This window comes from Eleginops maclovinus, chromosome 13, assembly GCF_036324505.1.
Source record: "Eleginops maclovinus isolate JMC-PN-2008 ecotype Puerto Natales chromosome 13, JC_Emac_rtc_rv5, whole genome shotgun sequence".
NCBI classification, from domain to species: Eukaryota; Metazoa; Chordata; class Actinopteri; order Perciformes; family Eleginopidae; genus Eleginops; species Eleginops maclovinus.
In genome coordinates, this window is record NC_086361.1 from 11,736,287 (window position 1) to 11,757,451 (window position 21,165).

At 38.2% G+C, this 21,165-nt stretch overlaps 3 protein-coding genes and 3 non-coding genes across 6 annotated transcripts; 5 read left to right on the top strand and 1 right to left on the bottom strand.

Moving 5' to 3' along the window:
* The first annotated feature begins 652 nt into the window (after positions 1-652).
* ppt2b (palmitoyl-protein thioesterase 2b) lies at positions 653-7,430 on the top strand. The gene is made up of 8 exons (XM_063899964.1): positions 653-1,135; positions 2,302-2,455; positions 3,311-3,406; positions 4,039-4,146; positions 4,260-4,343; positions 4,704-4,788; positions 5,290-5,344; positions 5,664-7,430. The coding sequence occupies exons 1-8, from the start codon at positions 947-949 to the stop codon at positions 5,805-5,807; spliced, it is 915 nt and encodes a 304-aa protein (XP_063756034.1). The 5' UTR covers positions 653-946; the 3' UTR covers positions 5,808-7,430.
* A 557-nt stretch (positions 7,431-7,987) lies between these two features.
* Positions 7,988-11,472, top strand: rps5 (ribosomal protein S5). Its single transcript, XM_063899435.1, has 6 exons — positions 7,988-8,114; positions 8,965-9,068; positions 9,404-9,613; positions 10,352-10,480; positions 11,041-11,139; positions 11,360-11,472. Coding segments are annotated over exons 1-6 (612 nt in total). The 5' UTR covers positions 7,988-8,113; the 3' UTR covers positions 11,429-11,472.
* LOC134875565 (small nucleolar RNA SNORA3/SNORA45 family) lies at positions 9,188-9,320 on the top strand. The gene has a single exon (XR_010167231.1). It is a non-coding gene; the product is annotated as a small nucleolar RNA SNORA3/SNORA45 family (small nucleolar RNA).
* On the top strand, positions 9,789-9,920 carry LOC134875564 (small nucleolar RNA SNORA3/SNORA45 family). Its single transcript, XR_010167230.1, has one exon. It is a non-coding gene; the product is annotated as a small nucleolar RNA SNORA3/SNORA45 family (small nucleolar RNA).
* On the top strand, positions 10,841-10,972 carry LOC134875566 (small nucleolar RNA SNORA3/SNORA45 family). Its single transcript, XR_010167232.1, has one exon. It is a non-coding gene; the product is annotated as a small nucleolar RNA SNORA3/SNORA45 family (small nucleolar RNA).
* An 82-nt stretch (positions 11,473-11,554) lies between the features above and the next one.
* Positions 11,555-16,454, bottom strand: ddah2 (DDAH family member 2, ADMA-independent). The gene is made up of 6 exons (XM_063899434.1): positions 16,327-16,454; positions 14,987-15,426; positions 14,139-14,327; positions 13,191-13,310; positions 12,534-12,677; positions 11,555-12,320 (listed from the first exon to the last, which is right to left on the bottom strand). Exons 2-6 carry the CDS (start codon positions 15,284-15,286, stop codon positions 12,201-12,203), a joined length of 873 nt encoding a protein of 290 aa, XP_063755504.1. The 5' UTR covers positions 15,287-15,426; positions 16,327-16,454; the 3' UTR covers positions 11,555-12,200.
* Between the last annotated feature and the right edge of the window lie 4,711 nt (positions 16,455-21,165).

A 21,165-nucleotide genomic window follows, 5' to 3' on the forward strand; every position in this document is an offset into this window, starting at 1 on the left:
CCTTTGTTGTCTTGGTTGTGTCTGTTTGAAATGGACCAAAAGCCGGAAAGCCGGTTATTAATGCATTAGTGCAAAGAGGTATCAGCGTTCGCCTACTACTTGGGAGCAACCTGATCATCAGGATTTATTTACTTTATGCTGAAATTAATGTCAACAGGTGTTGGCTCTCCTCCGCGCAAGGGCCTGTTCTACTCTCAACCTGCAGGAAAAAAAGACAAAAAAATCCTGTGATCGCAGGCTTTATTAGCCATAATAAAGCCTGCGATCACATGATTTTTCAATTTTTTTATAATTTGTGCGAGTGTGCATGAGAGAGTGAGAGTAGGATAGTGATTGGCAAAGTTGCAGCTGTGTTTGTTTCAAAAGTCTGCTTGTCGGACAGTGTCTGTTGCGACTTCTTGGAACTACCATAGGCTGCTGACAGGCAGAGATAGGGAACAATCAACCCCAATGTACGTGCTGTTTCAATAATCTAATTCTACTACACAAAGAAAGGAGACAACAATAACGTGGGATTTGCCCTCAACAGAAATGTGAGATCCCACACTCCCTTTCTTGTTTTGCTATGCAAGTGAACAGTATTTTTGAGTAACAGAGGGGAGTGCCTGTGCTGCTGATTGGAGGTGATGACGCCGGAAATGACGTTACAGTAGCCGCATCACATTTAATTTAAACCGGAACAAACAAAAGGAACCAAAGCATAGCTCTGCAGCTGTTTTCTTTATTAAGTAATCACCATACAACTTCAGAAAAACAGGATTAATTAAGGGACTGATGAGTTAAAGTGTAGCTCTTTTTTTTACCGCAGCTTGGACATCAAATTGGAATGAAGATGATAGCGAAAGACTAGCCAGACATCAAGATTTTATGTTTTTATTTACATTTTAAAGTAATCACTTTTATTTTCAACACCTTGAGTGTTTTTAAAAAATAGTTTTCGGATAAAATGAAGGACTCCCTTTCCGCTTTGTCAAGCCGAAGGGTGAGGAGGAGGAGCGGGGCGACCGGGCTGCTCTATCCGCTGCTCGGTGCGTGTCTCTGGGCTGCAGTGGTCGGGTACAAGCCGGTGATCATCGTGCACGGTTTATTCGACAGCTCAGGGGATTTTAAAAACTTACAGCAGTTCATAAACGAGGTGAGGGGTCGGAATTAACAGTTACTTGTTCAATTTGGTTATTGTTTATGCTATTTATAGCATATAACGTGACTTGTACATTTTGTTTTTTTCAGGGGTTGACTTGATACATTACATACTGCAGGCCTTATATCACCACCTTATCAGTACAATGAGTACCTGCAACATGCAGTCTTGTGTAACATTGATCAGTTGTTATTATAATAGTAGAATAAGAAGATGTAATGCAATATATTGCAATATTGTAATGGAAATAACACAGTGACAGTGAGTGAGTAATCATTACTATAATATAGTTTCTTACAATGAAATGTATTATTATGGAGGTACATTTGTTATTTTGGTTGGATATGACCTGTAGTGTGTACTGTATTATTAACTACACACTTCATGTGTGTGTGTAAAAACAAAAACACTTTCGTGAGTTAATGTGTGCTTTTTGGAAGGTTAAATATGATGATTGAGCTATTAGTCTTGGTTCAGGAGGTTTTATTTCAAGGTTTCAAGGTTTTATAGGTCATATGCATAGCATATACAACGTATATGTTGGCAATGAAAATCTTATATCCCATGCTCCTCAACTCAACATACATGGTGCAAATAAACATACATGGTGCAAATAAGATAAATAAAATAGTGCAATCATACAATTGTCCGTGGTAATGACGTTTTATGAAATGGACATGAAATGTGCCCTGTCCTGCTTTTGTTGAAAATAAATTACCCACCCACTTGTGAAACAAAACGCATACTTTTAAGATTGCGGTTGAGTTGTGCATGTGGTGACATTTTATGAAGGTTGATTAGGTTAAAGCAAATGAACTTCCTCTTTTTTACATCTACTGTATCACAAAGGGTTAGACTGAAACCAGACTAAACATATTCAGCAGGGAAATAAATCGGAAATGAAAACCGATTTGTCTGCTTACTACCAAACGGTTCAATGAATCATCACTATTTCAAAGCAGATCCTTTCCAAGTCCTTTGATTGCCCTTTGTATCCAGTCATGTGATTGCCTTATTGGATAAAGATATGTGAGAATTGCTATATTGCTATAATCTCAAACAAAATTTTCAAGAAAAGTTTGCAAAAACATGCCTTATGTCCCCTATGACTTTATTAACCCACCATCCATTTTATGATGAAATGTTCTTCTCTCCTGCAGTCTCATCCTGGTACAAATGTTTCCGTCATCGACTTGTTTGACAGAAGTGCCAGCCTGCAACCCATGTGGAAGCAGGTGGAGGGATTCAAGGAAGCTATTTACCCAATAATGCAAAATGCAGAAGACGGAGTCCATTTTATCTGCTACTCTCAAGGTTTGTGATTGGATGTATGCAAAAGAAATACATAAACATTTGGTATTGGCGTACAATTATAAAACAGTTTTTGTGCCAATCTTGCACTTAGTTTCCTCAATAAGTTTCACTCTTTTATTTAATAGACCAGGCTTTACAAGAGATTTTTTTTTCTCAACTCATGAGATTTCTGTTTCAAGTTCGAAATTCCCTACCAGCAGCTTGTTATTTAAACTGCTCAATATTCCCGTTAGTAAAAACCACTGGAGCCATGACATTTTCTTTGCCCAACAGACATGTATATGACTCATTTGTACTACCTGTTACCACAAATATTTATTATTTATGTGAAGAAGTCTAGATTTTGGATAATTTACATGTTTTTTTAATAGATTAAAGGTTGTGCTGAAAACTGAAAATCAAAACAAAACCTTTTTTCAGGAACATGCATATATTAAAAAGAGTAGTGTTTAGTCTTGATTAAATTAGAAATGAATTATTATGCTTTTCTTTGTCTCATCTGATAGTCAGTTGAATAGGTTTTAAGAGTTTGTTGGGCAAAACATGTCAGTTTTATTTATTTATTTAGTTTTATTTATTCAAATTATACAGTTCAACTTAAATACACATATTAACAATAATAATAAAAAGTCATACATTTTGAAATAGTGACAAGCCAAAGCAAATGTATCATGAATAAAAATGTAGACTGAAGCCGTAGCATATTATTCTGTACTATGAATTATTTACATTATCATGTAATATTTACACTGAAGAGGAAAAGGATCAAAAACATGAAATGTGTAAATTAGATTTCCAAAAAGTGTAAACAAATGTTCATGTACACAGTTGTGGGTTTTGTTGTCGTTTTCACAGGTGGGCTTATTTGCAGAGGGATCCTCTCCACTCTCTCCGACCACAACGTCCAGTCCTTCATCTCTCTGTCCTCGCCTCAGGCCGGGCAATATGGAGGTGAGCTCTACTTAAGGCTGAACATCTGATTATGTTTAAAGCAACTATAATCAATAGTTTTTATAATAACAATTCATCAAATGGCAATATGTAACCACTGTGATATTAAGAAGTAATGCTTAATACTCATAGTAAGAAACTTACAGAGAAATATCCCCTCTCTGTTGGTCTTAAAGCATTAGAGGGAATTTTAGCTTATGTTTCGAGGTGTCCGACCCTGAACTTCACTTTCCTTTTTCACTCTGAATGCTTATGGTGTTGTTTTAGCTGCAGCAGGCAGCGAAACCATTTTAAAAACCCAATAGTGGAACATTAAGTAGGTGCAGAACCAAATATTTAACTCAGAAGTTGGTAGAGACAAAAAAACAATTCGAAAAAGAGAGAAGATTAGACATACACTTCTCAGGTGGACAGAAACACAAAAGAATGTAAATGTTGCTCCTTAACTGCTGGTCGGTAAATCAGCAAGTTGTTGTATCTACTCATATAGGACTATGTGTCAATGTTATGTTATTAACCTGTGACTGCCCCAAATGGACAAAAAAATCTGTTATTCCAGATATAACATGTTAAGGACTGTTTTTTCCTGAGCTCTTTAAGCTTTTCCCTCATTATGCTCTTTGTTTCTTCAGACACCGACTACTTGAGGTACCTCTTCCCACAGTTTGTGAAGTCCAACCTCTTCCACCTCTGCTACACATCGATAGGTCAGAGGATCTCCATCTGCAACTACTGGAACGGTGAGAATGATTCATATTCTTTATCTTGTCAAACTCAAAAAGGATATGGGATTTAGTGCAAGAAAGCTTCATAAATAAGTGTATTGACCCGGGTGTTTGTCCTCCTCCTCCAGACCCCCACCACAGAGACCTGTATGTGAACAGCAGTGATTATTTGGCTCTGCTCAACAGCGAGCGATCAAATCCAAATTCAACAGGTCAGTCAATTCTTTGTGGGTAAAAAACTCCTCCAAAAGAGTGTAACCATCAGTGGGTTTGAGCTCATGACTACACGATATTTCAATAAGTAGGCAGATGTTGTTGCTTTTATCTGAAAATGTTTTCCAAAACTTGCATTTTGTTTCATTTAGTCTATCAGTTTAACAGTAGAAACCTTTGACTATCCATATCTTAAGATTGTTATCCCATCATTACATATTTTAATAATAAACAAATCATAAATATACAATAAATGTTATCATACATAATATGTAGTAGAGTTAATGGGATAGCTAATTTACTGGATGTTGTGCAGGCATACCTAATAAAGTGTACTAAAGTGTACTTCTCTATCTCAGAGTGGAAGAAGAATTTCCTGAAAATAAAAAAGCTGGTGCTGATTGGAGGACCGGACGATGGAGTCATCACTCCCTGGCAGTCAAGGTGAGTTTGTCCTCTGACGTTAACATTTTATTACAAATACTTTAATGCTTTTGATCTGCTTTATGATTTCATGTAATACTCTTTCTTTATAGACAAAAACGTGTTACAGTAAATTATGCCAAGGAGTCATTTTTACACATTTCACTGTTTTATATTGAAAGTTTGGGTCGTATTTCACGCATTAAAATGCTTCAACAGTACCTAGCACATACACTTAAGGCACACAGTAACTTTAACTTGACACCTGTGCAAAACGGCCCAAACAATATCAGAGTTCAATCATTTAATTGAGTGGTATTAATGCACTTCTGAACCCTTGATGAAAGCCTGGTTGTTGCTTCAACAAATCCTTTTTTCCCGTTGTCATATGACATGTTTACGCTCACTTCAGAAATCACTGCTTTAAAAATGATGCTTTTCCCTGACTGTAGCTGATCAAATGACTCTCATGGGATGCTCACAGATCATCTTCTCTTTCTCTCTCTGTCTCCTGGTTTTTAGTCAGTTTGGATTTTTTGACGACAACGAGACAGTCGTTGAGATGCAGCAGCAGGATGTGAGTGAAAAGTGAATTCAACAAAAACACATGAAAAGCAGACTTTATTTAATTGTATTGCCCCTTGTGAACATTACTTATACGCTTACATTATTATATATTGTTTCCGCCTTTATTTATTTATTGTTTCATGCACAAAAAAAATATCAGTCAAAGATATATATATATATAAACAAATATTGACCAGACAAGCACACAACATAGATATGTTCTCTAACCTAAATAAGCTGTTAAAAATAACACTATTTATCAAAAGAATCCCTGAAATCTCCATGAAAAGTTGCCATAAATCATATTGCTTGTTTTTTTCCTGTTTCAGATGTATTTAAGAGATGCTTTTGGTCTGAAGACACTGGGGGCTCGTGGAGATCTGATCATCTGTTCTGTTCCCGGCGTCCAACACGTGTATTGGCACTCAAATGAGACGGTGTTCCACTTGTGTATGGAGAAGTGGCTGGTGTAGAACAAAACACTCACACACAGAATTAATTCAACCTAATCTTTGTAAATATTTAAGTTACATAAAAGGGAATAGTTTGATCTCAGATAGGATCAGATCGGAAGATTGATACCACTCTCATGGTTTTCATGAGTCCTCAGAAATCGTTGAGCGTTGTGAATTTGAGAAGATAAATAGGGGCCTTGAAAGTTTAGAATAGTCAAAAAATTAAATTATTGTTATTTTTAACATTAGTACATCGTCCACGTTCCTCCTGCAGATGCTTATTGTTTTTCATGTAACCATATGTTGAGGAAGCACAACATTATTAACCTTGATATTTAAGAAGGTGTGGGAATACTGGTGTTTGTACATTTGTCTTATAAACCGTGCTGCTGTCAACAAATTGAGCATTTCAGTGTATTTTAAAGGTTTTTTCTTCAAAAATAAAAAGGTACAGACTTTTAGCAGCTACAAATATGAATCCTATAAACTTGGTAAAGGTTAAACTAGCTAAGATGTTTTTATAGTCTGCAATAGTAAAGCAAATCAATATTATAAGAGGACTGCAGCAGTTTGTATTTGCATTTCAGTAAAGGGACTTGTAAAAGACTTAAAAAAGAAAGGTCATGCATCAATGTTGCAGAGGTACAGAGACATTTTTACTGTTTTTACTGGCTCAGTTGTCCCTCGTGACTGTCTTTACTTTGTAAAAAAAAAATGGTGGAGTGCCCTTTTTATTAAGAATGAAAGCGAGCACACGTACACAAAGAATATATCCATTTGTGTGTTTGACCACGCATACCTCAAAACAACAAACAACTTAACAGTGCCTGATCGATGTTCTGTCATTGTGTCTACATGTATAGACTCACTGCCCTGCTCCTCTTGTGATGCAGTAATTTATATATTTTTATCCTCAATTTTTGAATGTGTAGATCTGACCGTAAATGTCATATATACTGTTGTTATCATGCAGTGCTTTAGAGATTTGATAGATTAAGCCTTACATTTTCCCCTCGTGCCTCCGTGTTTTGTGTCCCATACCGAAGTGCTACAACACGCTGCCTTTAATGATGGTGCTTAGTATAAAGAAGGGTGGATGAAGAGTGGCCGGAGAGGGGCAGTGCTATATTAGTGTTTACTTGTCCACCAGACTACTGTTCATGGCGCTCTCCCATCCCATTTAGATATCTCAGGCGTTTGACCTTCATGTTTTTCTGTTTGTTGGAGAAAGGATTTCTATTTGCATTTTATTGGATGTTATGTAATAGGTGTTTATCGAAAGGAGAAAAGGATTTTATTGAGTAAAGTATTCATTGTACAAGGTTTAACCAGATAAAAAAGAAGGGAATTGATTAACTGTTTTTAAAGTTGTTAGCTTTGCAGTATTATTTTTCATGGCTGCATCCTTTGTTTTATGTCTGCCTGTACAAGTTAGTTAAATTAACTGCATAACCTATGTATTGAAGGGATGTCCTTTCTCTGGTCGAGTTGTATTGCTTTAAAAACGTAAATGTGGTTGTGGAGGTTTTTTTAAAGTTAAAACAGAAACTACTATTTTGACTGTCCTACCATTTCTACAGTATTTGGAAAATGAAAATTTGTCAAATGTAAATTCCTCAATAAAAGGCCATTTTTAATGTCTATTTGTTTTTAATTTGCTACAACAGAAGGTCTTTGTATAGTCAGTTCAAGAAACCCTAAAACATTTAGGTGAATTATTAAATCAAATATCAATATGGTTATTTGATTTTTAAAGTTCAACCATTTACATATGGATCTACTTACTGTATGTAGTTTTAGGTGTGACAAAAGTAACCCACTTTGTACAACATGTTTTGGATGAATGGAAGAGTGAGAAGATTAAATCAAATTTGACAGTCGAGCAAATTAATAAATAAATCATTTCGTTGAAAAAATTATAATCACTTTTTATTTTTTATATATATATATGCAAAACACAAAAGAAAGAAAATGACAATACATTAATTTGAGAACACAAAACCAACTAGAGCTAAAAAATGTAGGCTTATTTATAAACTACTTTCCATCTTCAAAATTGTTTTCCCGTTGTATGACTCAAATCAATCAAATTATCTATAATCTAAACATGTAGTCTTGTAGTTTCCAAGTAGCCTACTTACTTACTGTTTATTTGAGAAGTCTTTATTGTCCTCGTTAGTTGCTTTCTTAGAAACAAAAAAATACAATTCCCTGCATGCTCTACGCACCGGAAGTAACCAACCATCTCACCGGATATCTGCACGCGGCGCCTGGAAAAGGCCCTTTTCCGTCTCTGCGAAGTGTGGTACAGAACGGCAGACACAAGTGAGTAAAAGAATCACCTTTTGCACCTTCCATATGTCATTACAAATATTTCTCTCTGATATGTAGACACTTTAGTGACTCCCGTTGTCCGGAAAATAGTAAATAGACGTCAAAGTTTTCCCATTATTATGTTTTATTTGCTCTAGAGAGTTTCGCTACGAGCACACAACGGTGAGCGTTAGCATGTGGCTAGCTTATTAGCACATGTGGATGCGGCATGTTGATCTTCCACCTCGATAGATCTCACACTTAAGTACTTTATTTCTCTCTATACTAAAATAACATACAAACCTGACAGTTATTTTTCAGTGGAAAGTATCAGCTCCGATATACTTAAAATAATGCACTTATTCAAACGTCCGCTTTCTTGTTAGCTGACAGCAAGCTAACGTTACATTCACTTAAGATAATTAGGCTTCATCTCGGGCCCTGATGTGAACGTGCGGCTGTCTTTTAACCACTTTTCTAATATATTTATTCATAACGTTACATTACATTATTTTTTGCTAAAGCTAAATAGTTAGGTATTTTATTGTGGGGTGTATGTAATCCCGCATAGGTAAACATTTACACGGAGAAAGCTTATCAACGTAATGTTAGCTCTAAGATCAATTTCGATTCAGACTGATGTAATGTGGCAACACTGTGTGATGAGGTCAATATCAACCCCGAATGTAACAATTTGTGCCAGTGATTGGGACTATATCTGTTCCCCAGATTAATGTCCCATTGTTGTTAAACGTCTTAACTGTAATGTTAAGGTGCACCGATAATTGTCTTAAGAGTGGGTTTTGTTTTACTTTACAATAATTGACCACTTGTTTAAAAAAACAAAAACCTTTTTCCTCAGTGACTGAGTGGGAGACCGCCCCAGCTGTGGCTGAGTCCCCAGAGATCAAACTCTTCGGCAAGTGGAGCACTGACGATGTCCAGATCAATGACATCTCCCTGCAGGTAAACAGTGAAGTGAAAGTAGCTGTTGTAAAAATATATAATGCAACGACAATCGTTTCAATCTTTATGCTTTGTAGAAAGTGACTTACTTTTTGTATTGGTTTGTATCTGTTTCATAAAGCGAGGCTAGAGTCACGCCTGGATACACCCCGTTGTCCTGGTGTGCTAGAGTGCTCGTAGAGGAAATTGTCTTTGCTTATTCATTGGCTGTAGTCTCTTGTGGCCCGGTCAATCACCAACTCAGACACACTACGTCTTCATACATGTATTACCTTAATAATGCCTATGTAAAATCTGCCTGGACAATTTGTAAATCACTTGGTTGTTTACTACAGGATTACATTGCCGTGAAAGAGAAGTACGCCAAGTACCTTCCACACTCTGGAGGGCGTTATGCCGCCAAGCGTTTCCGTAAGGCCCAGTGCCCCATTGTGGAGCGTCTGACCAACTCCATGATGATGCACGGCCGCAACAACGGCAAGAAGCTGATGACAGTGCGCATCGTGAAGCACGCCTTCGAGATCATCCACCTGCTGACTGGAGAGGTATGCATGATTGAGGCAGACCTAAACTGATATTTGGGGGGTAATTTAAAGTCTCCACAGATTGAATTGGCCAATTCCAAAATCCCGTCATGGCAAATTGTGGAACCTCAGATTATGTTTGACTTTATTAGAGTTCATGCTTCATTTGCTGTAATTGTTTGTATTTTGTGCACAAAGCGAGGCTAGAGTCACGCCTGGATACACCCCGTTGTCCTGGTGTGCTAGAGTGCTCGTAGAGAAAATATCTTTGCTTATTCATTGGCTGTAGTCTGTCGTGGCCCAGTCAATCACCAACTCAGATACATTACAAAACCAACCACTGTTTAATTTACCAAATGTTTCAGCCACTAATGCCTTGCTCTGTTGTCCCATATGGGCGGTCTAATGGTGGAGTTTGGGAATATAAAGAAATGTCTTAATTTTGAAGTTGAAATTAATACTCATGTCAGGTGTTTGTTAGAAAGTTAGCATATACCTGATTAGCCATCCCTTTAGCTCCCTCTTCCTTTCATTATATACATCATATTTTTGTTTGAAAAAGTGCTGTGTGGCTTGATTTGGGAAGGAAAATCTAATACCTTTTATTTTGCCCAACATTGCACTTTGTTTTGGGAATAAAAACACTACATTTAAAAGTGAGAATGATATTAGAAATGATGGTTTTATTTGAAGTACTTTGTCAGGTTTCAGTTTTTATACATTAAGTTCTTGCAACCAACATTTCAATTTTGTCCATAGAACCCCCTCCAGGTCCTGGTGAACGCCATCATCAACAGTGGCCCCCGTGAGGACTCCACCCGTATTGGTCGGGCTGGTACCGTCAGGAGGCAGGCTGTGGACGTGTCACCCCTCCGCAGGGTCAACCAGGTAAACGCACTCAAATAAACTATAAAACAAACTTTTTCTTAAAGGCTAGTCTTTGAATGAAAATGTGCTTCTTTTTTTTTTGCACCCTTCCTTTTTAAAGCTACACACATTAGCCACATGACAATTTCACCTATCACTGATTTAGAGCTTACATGGCAGGACGAAAATTAATACCACTGTATAATAGAGCAAAGAGCTTCCATTGAGAAAAGGAAGACAGTTGGATGATCCATTGCTACTGCAGTGTAATCAAGAGGCTGTTTTGCAAAATATCACCTAATTTTAATGTCTCTTTACTTTTTTTGTTTTTCACTGAAAGCTGCTGTGTGCTGTAATAACTGTGTTGTATTCTGTGCATAAAGCGAGGCTAGAGTCACGCCTGAACATACCCCGTTGTCCTGGTGTGCTAGAGTGCTCGTAGAGGAAATGTCTTTGCTTATTCATTGGCTGTAGTCTGTCGTGGCCCAGTCAATCACCAACTCAGATACACTAAACTACTGACCAGTGTTTAATTCACCTGAGTGATTTGGTCAGCCACTAATGTACCTCTCGTCCTGTAGGCTATCTGGCTGCTGTGCACAGGAGCAAGAGAAGCTGCCTTCAGGAACATCAAGACCATTGCAGAGTGCCTGGCTGATGAGCTGATCAATGCTGCTAAGGTAACGGCTTATTCACTTTAAAGCATGCTCGTAATAGTTGTTGAAGTTTACTTAGTATAATTCTTATTATTGCACCCTTCTGATGCTTGTGCATTGTGCTACTTTTTTTAAAGTAGCGTTGAAACAAATGTAACATAACGCAGTCAGTAATTCTGGTTTTCAGTTTGTATATTTTCCTGTGACTGTTGTACACTAACCATCCTACTTCTCCTAATTTCAGGGTTCATCTAACTCCTACGCCATCAAGAAGAAGGACGAGTTGGAGAGAGTTGCAAAGTCCAACCGTTAACATGTTTTCTTTCTACCAAAACAAATAAATTTGAAGAAATTCCATTGATGTCACAAATCCTTTCTTTTTATGCACTTCCACACTTGTTTCAGTTATTGGACAGTGAAGTAAAAGATCTTGAGACCATTTGTCAGTTTAATTTTATTGGCATCACTACACGCTGAAAATTGACACATAAGAAAGCTAAACCAATTCAAACTGCTTCCTTTAGCAGCTAAAAATGTATATTATTGAGGACATGTAAAGTCAAATCTGTCAACATGGCTTAATGAATATAGGGTTCCTCAGTGTACCTTACACTGCTGTTAACAGGTAAGACTTGTTATACATTTTTTTTACTGCTAAACCAATAATAAATTGTCCGACAAGGTATTGGAAGACAGTAATGCCACATTTTACTGGTGTTCTATCATACCTGCAGGCATGTGAAACACTTGCATTAAAACATCTTAAGCTTTGTACCAGCAGTTCTCACATTTCATTAAATATTTGACAGCTCAGTGGTAATGAATAGTTTTGATAACGTTTTAGTGATTAAACCAGACTGATGTGCTGTTTGTACAGCAGGTGGGGCAGCTGTGCTGAAAATCAGCTGACAGTGAATCAGTTGGCAGATGTTAAATTTGGATCCCATTCTCATACAAATACTGTGAGTCAGTGTTTTCCCCTAGACATAAATATACAAGAATGTTAATCTGTGGAAAGTGTTTGTGACTTCTCTCCACCATGAACACGTGCAGGTAAAACTAAAGTATAGATGGTTAGTGTGATATCAGAAATAAGTGTGCTTTCTGTTGATCAGGAGGCAGAGTGAGGACAAAGAAGCTCCCAGTTTGGAGGCCTCGCTGCAGGCAGTAGGCAGGAGGGTGTAGTCTTGGAGCTTCTGAAAGGCCTGCAGAGAGGAGGGAGGCGAAACTTACTCATAGTACGGAGTGGTTAAGGGAAGAAGTTGCTGGCTCATAAGAGGCGCTTAAGCCACCACTAGCTTTGACTATATCATCTTTTGCCCAAAAGTATACTGACTACCCAAGCTTTAATTTAACAAAGATTGTTCTTTTTCAACCGTAGTCCTGCAATAAAAAAACAGATCCTCAGCTGTACTCACAGAGGCACTGTCAGGACATTCCTCTGCAGGCCGGTGGAGCAGGAAGTCATGTTTAGACGGCCCTTTGATGTAGATGCAGTTTGCTGCTGAGTCCTCTGGAACAGTGAGCACTTCATAATGGTGATCAGTCAGCTGTTCCATCATCTGGAGACAAACACACACTTATTATTACTATGTGCACCACCCTGACTGCTCCCAGAATTACACACAGACACCAAGACAACACCAGTGATGTTATTAATATGACCTCAGCAGTAAGGGTATAAATGGAGTGTGCAATTCACATAGGGACATAGGAGAAACAAACTAAATATTTATGCTTTGCAACAGGGAAGATATTGAATAGATAGACGTTCAAGCTTGAATTTTCTGTTGTCTTATTTAAGCGCAAATATTTGGAAAATTCATGTTGGGATTTTGCCTGGAATTGTCCCTTTTGCTATTAGGTTATGTTTTGTTAAACTTTAAATGAATGTATTAGCTGCAGTGTTATTGAAACTGCATAGAGGCTGACCATATAACTTTAAGGTTTAAGTACTATTTCTTGGGAAATTCCCTTAAGGAAAATATAACCATATCACCAACAAGTCAAACTATTCCTCGTAAGACAATGTATATTATTTTACTTATTAACACCAAATACACATGAACGCTTACCCGGAGGGTCTTCTTGGCCCCATCACTGTTGCTGATGATGATTGTGTTTGGACCTCCCATAGAGCAGATGTTTCTCAGTCGGGCCCCACCACAGACGGGGACAGTGGACACAGCAAAGTCCTGCACAGATGGAAGTTGAAAGGTTAAGTTCAGGTACTGTCCCAGTCTTTTTGAAAACCAAAACAGATATGGTTTCTTATCTAGTCAGGGCACTTGTCTTAAAAGGAACGACTTGTACATTTGATATCTCTACACAAGGCGGCCTGCTGTGTGATTCTGGCGTTTCCTGCGCAGGATCAACGGCAGTCATGCAGTTGCTACCTCTTAGTCTATATAATCCTTTAATAGGGCTTAATGCACTTACATTTAATCATAGGAAAGACAACACAAGGCTACACAGTGTTTTGATCTAAATGCATTGGAGGTAAATGGTCTTCCTCTTATCCTCCGTTCTGACCAGGAGCCCTACCACCTGTGCTAATTCATAGCAGACACATTCAACATGAAATGCTAAGTGTGTGTGTGTGTGTGTGTGTGTGTGTGTGTGTGTGTGTGTGTGTGTGTGTTAAGGGGGAGCAGAAGTGTCTAAAATGCACTTAAGACAAGTGGAGGATCAATAATAACGGGTGGGTTCTGTAGAGCATTAGGGACTTTATTGCGTGGTCTCCTTTATTTGGCCAATGGAAGAGCATCATTCATCACTGTTTATAGGCCTTTAGTCCCCAAACACAACACAGCAAATGGCCACCTGCTCACATGGCAGCTGGGTTTATTTTCTGACAGGAAACATGGCACTAAGACCATCTGTACCACGGCCTGAAAATGTGTTATTTGATTTATTGGCAGTGTTTTGGTTTAGTCTTTCTCAACACCCTTTATTGCTAAAGTCTATGAAAACGTACCCTTTGTTGATTCAGTCCTTACTACATCATGCTCCACACCACTTACCCTGAAAGTGTCTGCCAGCACCTCAGCCCCTCTGTGGTTGGTGTGCGAGGAGATACCGACAAAGAACTCCCTCCCTGTGAAGAGGACGTCGCTGCCCTCCAGCGTTGCCCCTCCAGAGTCCCCCTCCTCGGCCCCCATCTCCACCACGGTCAGGTTCAGCTCTGACACCACCTTCCTCACTGCCTCCGCCTGGAGAGATGTGGAGTACATAGAAGGAGGTAGAAATGCAAAATATTCAGGCTCAACTAAATTTAGCATGATCATTTGACTATGTTTCTCTGGATCAATATAGTTTCCTATGTTTGCTTGTAAACGTGTACTATTTAATACACAAAACATACTTACATTTAGACATCTTTTTTTTTTATAACAATGCACTCAAGGAACTTCTGTTTTTTTTACAATACGACTTCAACTTTGGAATCATTTATTTGCAATTTCAAAAATGTTCCTACAAAAAGTTTTTAAATTCATGGAAAACTTTATTTTGTTGACTATTAGGACAAAATGTTGTTCTTTACGGTGAACTTGTTCATATATTACAGTACTATAAATAATTATAATTAATGGAGTGTCGATGGAATCTTTGACATCTAAGATATAAATTAGTTGTGTTGCCAAAATGGATCCAACAAATGTATATGGTTATTTTACCATATTCTGATAATGAACTTTAAATACAACTAAATGCCATGTTGAACAAGTGAAGTCTCTGCTAGTCTCCTTTTCGTTCCATACTGATATGACCTGAAACAAATGGCCACTGCTCTTTATCCCATAAAGCAAGATTAAGTGCATTATCAGAGGATTAGGGTGCAGACAAGGCTTTTTCTTCTCCGCTGTGTTACCTCACTGCGTCTCTGCTGCTTGAAGGGCCTGGTGATGAGCGCAGTGTCTCCCTGGATGACGGCCACATCCTCTATCCTCCAGCTCTCTGGCAGCTCGGGGTCAGAGGGGATCTCGATCAGCTGCAGGCCCACCTTCTGCCTCAGGGCTCCTGTCAGGCAGCCGAACTGACGCTGAGCTTTGGCCAGATCCACCGAGGTCTCTCCGTTCTTACGACTGTCTCCCCCTGCCTTCCCAAAGGACTCTGGGATGCCCCGCACCACAGCGTGGGTGAAGCGGCCATATGGGCACATGTTTGCCATGATTTAAATAAACTAATTACTGAATGTAATTTCCCAAAACTTTGCTGCCAGAAGTCAATGTTTCAACTCTTCTTCTGTACTAGCACTCCACCAGCTACTTCTCCATCTGTAGATGCCAGGAAGTGGAAACAGATCCCAGCCTAACACAGAGGGAGATGAAAATATTAACAAAGGCAGGATACAATGGAACAAGGATCTGCTTTGGGAAGCAACTATATCAAGGCTGCAAAAGTAAATATCTACAACACTATCTAATGCTTAAAATGAAGTGTGGCAATAAAGAATTCCTAATGTGATTTTGTGAGTGTTAGTCTGTAAGAGGACGACTCAGTATCATTGGTAAAACATTCAAGGGCAGCTGAAATAACATTTATGATACAACAGCTGACAATGGACAGGAGGAGCTTTGTCCAAGGTTAGAATACTACAAAACTTTATTCATTACCCCTGGAACATGCTGCAAAGTCTTTCCATGTTTGGGCAGTGGGTTGGATTTGGAACAATTGCCCTTTCATCATCTTCCCCGTAACTCAGCACACACTGTGAGGCTGCACATGGGACTTCCACACAGGATGCTTCCTAAATCTGCATCATAATTTATGTAACAAGTGCTGGACTTTGATATTCATCTTATTTTGTAATAAAGATAGCACAAAGAGCCTATTATGAATACTAGATGGCAAGTTTAGGCTATTCAATCTCAGTAGAGACTGCCTAAACTAACTATAAATTAAGCCTGTGGTAGAGTACCTACCTACTATTGAGATTAGTGATACGGTACTTTATGGAACAACAGTTTTTTTATTGATATGATGAAATCAATCTTTCTAACTGCGCAGTTCTGAGCTATCCAGCTGCAAAATGAATATGGACCTCAGCCCAGAAGAAAACATCTTGAGTGTTTGGCTGCAGGAGCGCACCGCCCAGCAGTTCACTGCTCCTTCTCAAATACTTCTGATGATGTTACACATCTTTTTTATGGGCAAACACTAACAGAAGTTGCACAAAAAACAAACACAGGTGTATAGTTTATATTTTACCTTCTTTGGATGTTGTAGCCTCCACGCTCAGCTACGTTTCTCTCTGTTAGATTTAATTTCCAAACCGACCCAGTTCCCGTTACTCTGCCTTGTCTTTCTCTGCCGACCAACTACAGGTCAGGTCAAGATGGCTACTGTCAACACACACAGTTCCGGTTACGCTTTCAGAATAAGATGCCTACGAGGTTGTTAATCACATTTCTAGTTTATTATCTGAACAAAATACTATACATAAATGTCGCTTTGAATAATAATTTAAAAAAAAAAGAAAAATCGGGATACAATTAAAATGTTGTTTCTGCTTTCAATAAATAAATATATAGGAACAGAAATCTCTCTAGGCCTACTTATGTCTAAATGATTTGATAACATTGTACAATTCATTCTGGTTTAGCTTTCTATCACAGCATAGCTTTTTATGTTTTGTGTTACTGAAGTTATAATGTGTTTTAATAAATGTGTTTTTTTAAGGAGAAAAACAGAGGTATACAAATTCTCACTCAGTCAAAAGTAGCTAATGTGATACAACTTTAAAGCAATGGTTTTCAAGTCAAAAATAAATAAATTAAATGCGTTTTTTCTTATAGAAAAACGTACACTAGATTTTTTATTTTGTCACATCACTTAACTTCCGGTCCTTTTCACGTGTTTAAGGTGCGCTTTATGCAGCATCTCTCCCTCCCTTTCATCCAGCACCCCCCCATCCCCCACTCGTCCTGCCCGGATTCAATCAAGGCTGATTTGAGTCACCACAGCTGCTGTTGTATCGGCTGTCAATACTGTTGAGTGTAGCTACACATTAAGGTAATCAATAACGGGGAGCAAAAGATCCATAGCGCCTGTTAGTCAACTTTATTTGCAGTTGTATCACAGAGCCTATCTCCAAGTTCATTAACTTCTTCTCTCAGATTAACTTACTTTAATTTTAAGGTTAATACAACAACAATGGGACTTGTACATGTTAAATATACTTTCCAAATTACATCTGGCAACATTAGCTCTGCTCTAAATCTTGGGTCATAAATAAGGTTGGTTTACATGACGATTAAACAATTACCGTTAACATAATTAGCACTACTAGCATGACATTGTATGGAAATCTAACTCATTAGCATTGTTTAGGACTAAACTATCACCACCTCAAACAATTATTCAGTATCCCTTAACCTGCACTTTTCTTACATTAATCAATTAACCTTTTATTCGTTTCCATTAGATGGCTGCATTATTCACACATTCTATCATATATTAACTATTTGGGTCCTTCAGATGAAATCCCTATTTTGGCCAGCCTTTAAACCACCTCTGACACCCTTTCCTTTATCTAGACACTGAATTAATGACAGATTGGAACAGTTTCAAGAGATTTTCAAGGATTAAGGAATCATATTTAATATTCTCCCCTTAATCCCGTTGAATTGTTTATGTAAGGTTAGATGCTGTATCATCAGACACTGCTTTTAGACATGAGACTGAATTTCTAAATGCAAATTGATGTTTGCTGTAAATCAATTTATTCTTTTCACCTCTCCCAATTTTCTTTAAATGAATGGCTACATTAACTTCATCAGTTTCACAGTTGATTTATTTAACCATGGCTGTCTTTCACATCTCTTTCTTATCAAAGTCATCACAGATGAAATGCTTATATTCTGTATTACTGAGCCATTGTTGTCTGTGTGACGAGACAAAACATAATCTGGTTTTTCCATGTGGGTGAAATTGTGTTGGAAACTGTTGAGATTGTTGGAGAAAGACACTTTTAGTCAGACAATAAAGAAAAAGCATTGTATCTTGACAGTATTATTTGTACTCCAATAGTCTTTTTTTAATGACATTTGACAATGTATATTCTTAGGTCTGTGCAACAATAGTGTAAACATTCATACACATGTTGTTGATTCAGTGAGCTGCACAATATCCCCTTCTATTGAATAGATTGAGTCACTGCAGCCAGGGGTTGTTCGAAAGACAGTCGGAACAGAAGCAACTCTATGACGAAAGAAGAACAAATTATTTGTGAGTATTTCTGTACACAGAGGAGGAGAAAGAGACAGGAAATGTGAGGTTGATGTAATAGTGGATGGGGGATGGAGGATGGGAGGCAGAGGGCACAGACAGGATTACAGAACACCATCTGTCCACTGAGATCCTTCAGCCAGCACACAAAACATCACAGGCCAAAAAAGCACCAGCAACTTTGCCACACAACAACAGTCTGATACACCCATACAGTTAAACATTTGAACCGTGTCCTCAGAATACCTTCTATTCTAGCACCGCAGATAAATAAATTACATTTGTTTAAGATTGGGTCATAGAGGCCCAACAGTTGTTTTTGCGGAATTGAGTGTGAATAATATGAACTCACACAGACACCGTAGATGAGACCTTGTCAGTTTTGCTATTGTTTCCCCTCAAAACTGTACTCAAAAAATGTCATTGTTAGTTAATGTTTTGAGATTGTTTTACTCATTTTGTTAGAAGTTTTGGCCAATGCAACTAAAGTTTTCAACCTTTTTCAACTTGTATTATCATATATAGTATATAAACTCATGCAAACAAGCACATAAAACACTTTTATCTCACAGAAGTTATCTGATCTAAGATTTCCGTTTGCAAGATCCCTTGAGAAAGTGAATGCAAAGTCAATGGCACATTATTATACTAAAGAGACAAATCTGTAAACCAAACTCTATTCAAGAATCAATTTCATTATCAATAAACACACACACACACACACACACACACACACACACACACACACACACACACACACACACACACACACACACACACACACACACACACACACACACACACACACACACACACACACCAAATGACAAGTTATAAATCCATTAAAAAAAAAGTCATGACTTGTCATATCCAACTTATCATTTCCACATAAAACATCCGGACTGAAAATAAAAACCTGGAATAACAGGAGAAATGAAAGGAAAATGCTTTGTAAAAAAATCTGCACCGAGCAGGACTCTGTCACTAATCGACTGGTAAACAGCTTATTCAGTCTGAGCCTGCTCAATTTACTCCATCACAAGACTGCTGTCAGCAGACCGTCCTGCATGCTAACCTCATGTCTTCCATTACGCCCTAAAGTATAATTCAGTTAAACAGCTCACTCTCCACCTCACCCAATCTCTGTCACGCTCTCTTTCTCTCTTTGTTTTCTTTCTCTATCGAAGATGCTGACTCTATTTACACCGTGCTGACTTTAGTGCCATCTGTCTTTTCTGACTCCTTATCTGCTGTCTCACAGCACATACACAACACATAATCCCCTAACAAATTAATCAAGTCAAAAAATGCCAATAGTTCTTACAAGATCATAAAGAACAACACTGAAGCCAGAGTTGTAAAAATACTGAGATCATAGACACAATTTATCTCCTGCACCAACAAAACTCTTAGTGAATGGTTCAATAAAATGCCATCTTTTTATATTTTTTTCTGAACAACTTTCTAATCCATTGAGTAAAAATTTCTACGAGGAACCTGATATATGCACCGCCAACCAATCTCGATGAAGTTTATGTCCATGTGTGAAAGATTGTTGACTTGATCATTGTATCCTTTTCTCTTTTGTATGAAACTATAATCCTCGTACATTTTTTAAATGATGGCCCAGAACTAGTTTTCTAAGGTCACAGTGAGCTTGACCCCCACATTTTAAAAACACGATATTCTACAATGAGATAGGATAAACATAGGTATGGATAACTACATAACTGCATTAAATTATGTAATGTATGAACAACTTAAACCACAGGTTCCTCAACAGTGCATACAAAGAAAAATAGTGCAAGCTCAGGTGTTTAATAGCCTTATGGCCTGTGGGATGAAACGGTCCCTGAGTCTGATGGTTTTTGTCCTGATACTGCGGTACCACCTGGAAAACTGCAGCAGGCAGAAAATTTGGCTGCTTGGGTGATGGGGGTCTGATAATCCTGTGGGCTTTCTTCCTGAGTGGGAGAAGAGGCAGTTCTGTCCGCTTGACTCTCTCCACAATAGCCCCGTTGATGGTGAGAGGGGCGTGTCCCTTTCTCTGCTGCTTCCTGTAATCCACAATCAGCTCCTTGGTGTTGTTGACATTGAGATGGAGGTTGCTATCCTGGCACCAAGATATCAGGGTTCTGACCTCCTCTCTCTACGCCATTTCATCGCCACTGGTGATCACAATGGTGTTGGAGCTGTGTGTGGCCATGCAGTCATGTGTGAACAGGTAGTAAAGGAGAGGGCTGAGCACACAGCCCTGAGGGGCACCGATGTTGAGAATCAGGGTGAAGGATTTGATGTTTCCCCCCGGTCTGGGGTCTGCCCTGAGCTTGATGACTATCTTGGAGCACACAATAGTGTGAAATGGTAGTAGCATACTTCAAACTGTAATATATTTTTATTACATATATTTTTAAGGATATAAGAGATATTGTTTCATGAAAGTTAAATACAGAAACAGCCGAAGTACATCAGAAACATCAGTACTGTAAATAAAACTTCTCAGTCATACTTTTTTTTGGTCGATTTTTATGTCTAAAAACGGTCAAATTGTCTGGATAAATTTAATTTACTTTCCCAGATGGAACATTTCTGTTCAGTCTTCAAATAATTATGTCAAAGCCAAATCTTCCTTCTTGTGTCATCACAGCATATAAACTCTCTGTGTTCCCAATTCCCATAAATATTACTGAGGACATTACTTTGGTGTATCTTTGCTTGAACTTCCTTTCCTGTGAAGTCAGCTGATCATAATTTCAACTCTTAATTAAATCAGAAGTTTTAGGGCGGAGACACCGACGGCCCGAGTAACATGGGCAAGAC